The 6609-nt window shown below is 39.3% G+C and overlaps 1 protein-coding gene across 2 annotated transcripts in view; it reads left to right on the top strand.

Moving 5' to 3' along the window:
- The window catches only part of LOC100175115 (testicular spindle-associated protein SHCBP1L-like), an 11750-nt gene extending 5359 nt beyond the window's left edge, over nt 1-6391 (top strand). For both annotated transcript variants that reach the window (XM_026839263.1, XM_026839264.1), the window contains exons 5-14: nt 2442-2591; nt 2973-3089; nt 3410-3675; nt 3949-4086; nt 4567-4624; nt 4827-4945; nt 5244-5381; nt 5472-5593; nt 5824-5930; nt 6137-6391. In XM_026839263.1, coding sequence (XP_026695064.1) covers nt 2442-2591; nt 2973-3089; nt 3410-3675; nt 3949-4086; nt 4567-4624; nt 4827-4945; nt 5244-5381; nt 5472-5593; nt 5824-5930; nt 6137-6376 — 1455 coding nt within the window. In that variant the 3' untranslated portion in view covers nt 6377-6391. The remainder of the gene's footprint in view (nt 1-2441; nt 2592-2972; nt 3090-3409; nt 3676-3948; nt 4087-4566; nt 4625-4826; nt 4946-5243; nt 5382-5471; nt 5594-5823; nt 5931-6136) is intronic.
- Nucleotides 6392-6609: the final 218 nt, after the last annotated feature.

Raw genomic sequence — 6609 nt, 5'->3', positions numbered from 1 at the left:
GTCGGTTTTCCCAAATCAAGTTTTCCAATAATTGTACTGCATCCAAGTCTTGTTTTGAAAATTGTTGGAATAGTGATTGGTATGATGAATTATAATTTCCTGGTAGGTTTTACAATAGTAGTTCTCAGGGGACACCTGTTCCAATGATCGGCGACTGCGTTTTATTACAGGATCGGAAATCCGAAGCTCCCGAGCGGCAGCTACAACACAGTTGTAAAAGGCCGTTGCATTTTGAACTGAATGGGCTTCATCGGAAACAATATTTAACAGTGTGTTAATAAGTTGTTGTACATCTGCCATGGTTGTTTCACGAGATTGTATTCTAACATGAACAGGATGAACCGGGATCAAAACTCTCTCCATCAGACGAAGCATGAAGTACGTTGAAAACTGCTCTAATGAACCTAAAAAAGAACTGGCAGTTGCCTTCGTCACAGCGTCGATGGTCGGTTCTGATTCCATGCTCTGCAGCCAATCCAGGATTTTTTCGTAATTTAATAAAAATGATTCAAGAGCTGGTAACCGTAGTACCCACCGAGTTGGGCACAGCGGTCTTAAGGAGCAAGACGGTGTATCTTCGTTTCCGAGATGAAAGTTTTTAAACATAGCCAAACGTTTAGGAGACCCTTTAATAAATTTAACCACCGCTCCAAGAACAGAAAGAGCATTTACCGCATCCACATGAGTGCTCAATGCTTCTTGCACGACAAGATTTAGTTGGTGAGCCGAACAATAAACGAAAGTGGCGAGCGGATTAATTTTTCTAATTTGAGTTTGAACTCCAGTTATTTTTCCACGCATGTTCGCTGCCCCGTCATAAGATTGGCCTCTGCAGTCTTGAATATCCAGACGGTGGTCTTTCAGCGCTTGCAGTATGATTGACACTATAGTATTAGCGTCTGTGGCCGTCGTACCAAATAAGCCGATCAAGCTCTCATTTACTTTGAAACTTTCGTCGACATGCCTCAAGCAAATGGAGATTTGTTCCTGCCTGGACACATCAGAAGTTTCGTCTGAAATTATGCTGAAAAATTTGGAGACTTTGATGTTTTTTATAAGCGTTGCCGCGACTGCTGAAGAGCAAATGGAAATAATTTCATTTTGAATCCGGTGACTCAGCCACTTGTACTTTTTGTCGCTCTTCAACCAAGCGCTTAAATCGGGATCATGCTGTTCTATAAAGTTTAGTACCTGATGCATATTGGAATTTGTGTCCGAATGACCACGAACAGCTAGCCCTTGTCTCGTTAAAAATATAATTGATTTAAATATGCACTTCAACGCGTTACGATTTGTTGCAACTGCCTTTTTTCTTCTTATTGCTATTACTTCTAGCAACGCCTCGTCACCAGCCTCACCAGCAAATAAAGTTGCCATTTCCTTGTGATGCTTGCTGTCATTATGTTTAACTAATCCTGGTTTCCCCTTTTTCCAATTGGCATATCCACTCACCCAAACGTTTCCCTGATTTTGAAGAAAACTTCGAGCAACGGGTCCAGCGCGGTTGTTATCAAGAGCCCATTTACATATTCCGCATACTAGGCTATCGGTTTCTGTATTGTATTTAATCCAAGAAAAATCTTTTACCCAATAGTCCTGAAATTTTCTTCCAGATGTTGATGGCCGATTTAAATTACTGATGACATTACGGATTTGGTCTACGTCACTGACTCGCTGCTCTTGTTCCTTCCTAATATTTTCACCCTCTTTAATGTTCTCACTTGAAATTTTCTTAAAAAAACCTTGAATTTTTGACTGGGAGCTCATCTTTTAAATTATTTAAATTATTCGTACGGGTAGTTCTGTGCATACTGTTTATATTTGAATTTGATTTGCTGGCTTTGGTGGAATACACATAAATGTATTTATAACGTCATAGTAATAAACTAATAATAAGACTATTCATTGCCGCATTTTATACTGGGCTAGAGGTTAAGTGCTTTATTATATAAAAGTATCTCGCCGATAAGCGTCGGCGAATAGAATGCTGCGTGTAAGGAGAATGTTATATTAAATAGAGGAAAACTTGGCATAATGTTCGTTCGCAATTAAGACTTCCAACAAAAAATTAAAAACTTATTCCTTTGGTTTAAATAACCCAGGGGCGCATTGTATGGTTTAACTGCATTGCATTTCAGTGTTGTTTACGAAACAATGTCCTTTGACGCGTTGATTGAAACTCGCATAATACGCATTGTGCGTTGTTGAATGAAACATGTATAACTACATGAAAACGAAACGAATATTGCAAAATAAATACGGTGCATCGCGTGTACGCTATTTCTTCGTAATTTTTATATGATAACGCTAAAAAAACCGGGAGGCGGCGCCTCCCCGCCTCTCCGTAAGTGGGCGCCAGTGGGCTAAAATAAGCTGCCGAAGTAGAATTGTACACAAGTAGCCCACCATAAAAAGTATATAAACCCTCCCTTTATCCCAAGGTGCCGAGCACTTCCAGCCATCCCCCCCATACCTCCTCATGTACCGTCATACCAACAGTTAGTCTGGTAACGCTACCAAAGTTTTCATGTCAGGAGCGTTACGATATCTACTGTAAAGAAGTGAAAATAGCTGCGTGTCGTCCTTCACAGGTGGGTTGGAACTAATGGTTGAAGTTTATATTTAACAACTGTAGTTACATTTTGTTGGGCAGGTGTTGTAACTAATGTATGTAAACGAGAGTTCATGTTATTGTGTGTGTTGTCCAATCATCTTTTTTTGTTGCCTAGGTTAATTTTTTACCATGCAGTTACCACATTTGACATTTTATTGGAAATTATGTATGGTTGTGTACGGTATACCCCTGGGATTGCTAAACGACATAAATTGCTGTCTGTAAAATTGAAACATTTTGCCGTAATGTACCTAAACAAAAGTCTTGGAGTGTTGGGGTAATGGGCCAACTCCAACCCCAAGATCCCCTACGAAGATTTCACCCTTATATTATTTATTTAACAACATCACAATAACAGGTGTTACATCGCGTTCATTTATATTTGGAAGAAAACTTGGCCAATAAACACTGGATGGCGATGTGGAGGGGTCCTTATGGAGGGGATTTCCCACGGACTGTCGATATTCTCGTCAAGGTAATTTTAAAGTTTAAAATGTAAACCTAGATTTTGTTAAAAATTTAAAAAGTGACGCCAATGTGAAGCTGCAGATATAGTGATCTACACATACTGTGTTTCACCTTGCTTCACGAGACAGAATATATATTGGTTTAATTATTAAACTTTGTAAGTATACTGTCATTGTCCCACCAACACAAAATATATTTCGGTCAAAAGGTCTTTTTTTTGTTTTTTTCTTCTGAGTAAAAGCCACTCTAGCCTAAAGCCAATGAATGCCTATATAACCTTACTAAATACATTAAACACCTATATTTAACCAAACACATTGATCATAGGTTGAAGATGTGTGCGGGGACCAAGCGCAAGTGAGCCTCGTTGACCCCCTCGTGTGTAACGAAGCTACAGTTCCGAGGGAAGTAGTGGACGCCCAGTTGAGGGAGCTAGAGTACACGCTGGATATTACCGAGTTGTTCCCCGTTGATATCGACCATGATGATGATGATAGTAGTGAGGAGGAGGGAGGAGAAGGAGTGGGAGGAGTGGGGAGCAATGAGAGGGTAAAGGAGCAAGAGAGGATAGCACAGATTGTTCATCATGCAAGGTGGGTATAGTGAGTGTTCTGTGTTATGTTATATACCAGTGGTTATATGCTATCAGTATCACGCAAAGTATATGGTATGGTGGGGTTTATATGCTATATTGTTTGGTGTAGTTTGTCACGGTTCCATGGTGTATGGGGCGGTATGGTAAGCTAAGTTTGGCTCAGTTAGTGTCTATATATAAGATATTGCATAGTTTCTTGTCCTCTAACACATCACCCATATAGAATATCTATATATATATTTGCATACATGATAAAATAATGTTTCTATAGATTTTATTTTGAGAATTTGCGACGCGATTGGGACGATGAGGACGAAGGGGAACATTCGTTCGATGCTTATCTACGAGCCAGGTTGCAACTGTATTATGATGTCATAACAGGGCTTGTACCGGCTCCGCTTGTTCAAAGGTGGGGGGTTTAAGTTTTAGCAGATTCTGGGCTAATAATAATATTGCTAAACTCTGGGCTAAAATTGCTAGGTAAAGTGTGTGTTGGGGTGTTATGTGAGGGGGTTTATATGAGGGTTTAAAAGGTTTTTCTTATACTTAATTCCAATACAGTTTCTCTTTTTTCATACATATACACATATATATGTATTATGTATATATACACTTGACTTTGACTCTGCTTGTTTGTATAACAGGAGGGTAAAATCAGCTGTAGACTCAAAACTTTGAGTTAAAACATATGCTTAACACTTAACTTTAACTCTATTTTATGAAATTGGTGGCCTTGGAACTTAAGGTAGTTATTTAAATAATCCACCTTATAACTCCCTTCACCTGGAAAGTAAATATTTAATATTTAAACTGTAAGTAGATTCAACCAATGTTTGATGGTGTATTGTCACTATGTGGATTTATGACATCATAATGTTCATTGTTACAGGTACGATCGAACAATGGCAAAATATCTCGTTCGTCGACGTGAATTGCTTGATTATCAGGTATTATGATGTCATAATTAAGCATGTGTGACTCTAAAACAGCATTGTTAATTGTTCAAAACACGATTAAATATGAGATATTATGAGCAAACGGTATCCCATCTTACCCCTTATTACTATATTAATTCCTATGTCATCACATACACGTATATTAATGCTTATGACATCACAGGCACGTATATTAATGATTATGACATCACAGGCACGTATACAGAGCGAGGGGGAACCAACAAACAGCGAGGCCGTAGAATGTTGGAGGAAATATTATGAGGTTTTGATGCTGAGTGGGTTGCTACAGATATGGGAGACTCTACAACTGAGGTGGGTGGGTATTGATTGTATAGACTTTACCACAATGAAATACCCCTGCACAAGTACATGGCCTTGCTAGGGGGGTGTATGACTGTGTAAGGTACTAGGGTTCTTTAGATTGCTATAAAAGCCTTTGCCCAAGGTCCATAAGGGGCCACACTGCTTGTTAGTAGCCCACACATGGAGACTTCTGTGTGATAAATGCCAATTGCTACAACAAGGCTTTGATTAAATATGAGATGTACGCAAATGATTAAAGATGTTGTTCCTATCTTTTGCAAAAATAGATGTTTTAATCTCCCAACAGAACTGAAGGTCCATGCTTCCCCCGTGTGCTCCGTCGAACGAAGGGACCACGTGCAGATGGTTACACAGTAACGCACATAGTGGTTGATAAGCTTACACCAGCCATGTTGCGTTCGTTTCATGATGATGCTGTTATGCAGTGAGTACTATGGTGGTAATCAATGTGATGATGTCATAATCAACATCAAAATAACATATGTACATGATAATAAGCCTTATTATGCAACAGACAACACAAGACACCCCAGTCAGCCCTCCAACAATGCTATGAAGGAGATATTATCCTCATATTCCCCGGTACTTATAGCGGCGAGGGCTTCCATGAGTTGACTGAATCTATCACTATAAAAGGTGAGTGTGAACATCTGATAATATTGTATATTGGTGCTATACCACACCATGGGACCATCTTAAATGGTTTCCATTATATGGGTGATGTCATTGTTGAAAGGATTTAGACCAGGGTTGTCCCGTTAACCCCAACACGCAGATTGTATCATTCATCTAAACGAATGTTACCAGTTTGCTCGTTAACCTTCGAGTCATGGTCCCTCGTTTCTGACTCATCATATTTTCACTAGGGGAGGGCGAACGTGATGACATCATAATTGAAGCAATACCGTACGACGATTTGTTCGTTAACGTTTCATCTGCTGATGTCACAATTGAGAATATTACCTTCAATCAGGTGGTTGTGATGTCATAATTGTTCTTTTATTATCATATAAATTACTTTAATGTCACATAATGTATATTTATTTTTCTTGGTGAATATGCTGTTATAATTAAACTAGAAATGACAGAATGTTTCGTTTTTTATTATGTCATTTACTTTGCAATTTTTTTTTATTATGACATCATAAATTATATATTTGTATTATTATGACATCACAGGCGGACAATACAGAGGGAATCCTCCGTGTTGAAAGCGGTCATGCTCGGTTGGTTAATTGTTTACTGAGGTGTGACGGGACGGGGGTCACTGTGCGAGAGGGTGCGAGTATTACCATGAGGGGGTGTACCATTACTGGGGCTAAGGTGGGTATTTATGGGTGTACCATTACTGTGGCTAAGGTGGGTATTTATGGGTGTACCATTACTGGGGCTAAGGTGGGTGGGTGGTTATATATATAAAGGGCTTTGAGTGATGTTGGTTTATATTGTGCAAGGCATGCAAGTTCATCATAAGGCCTCAGTAATATGCATTGGTTGCAGCAGCCCTGGGTTCACCAAATGTAAAAACAGTTTATTATAAAACAGTCAGAAAAATGCAAACTTACTGTTACAGTCAGTGGCGCAGCCAGGGAGGGTTCGGGGGTCGTGACCCCACCCCCTTTCAACCCCCCCAAAAAAATTTAAAAAATCTT

The sequence above is a fragment of the Ciona intestinalis genome, unplaced genomic scaffold, assembly GCF_000224145.3.
Source record: "Ciona intestinalis unplaced genomic scaffold, KH HT000180.1, whole genome shotgun sequence".
In the NCBI taxonomy this organism is placed as follows: domain Eukaryota; kingdom Metazoa; phylum Chordata; class Ascidiacea; order Phlebobranchia; family Cionidae; genus Ciona; species Ciona intestinalis.
The sequence above is the reverse complement of the archived record's forward strand: the minus strand, read 5'-3'. Positions and strand labels throughout refer to the sequence as shown.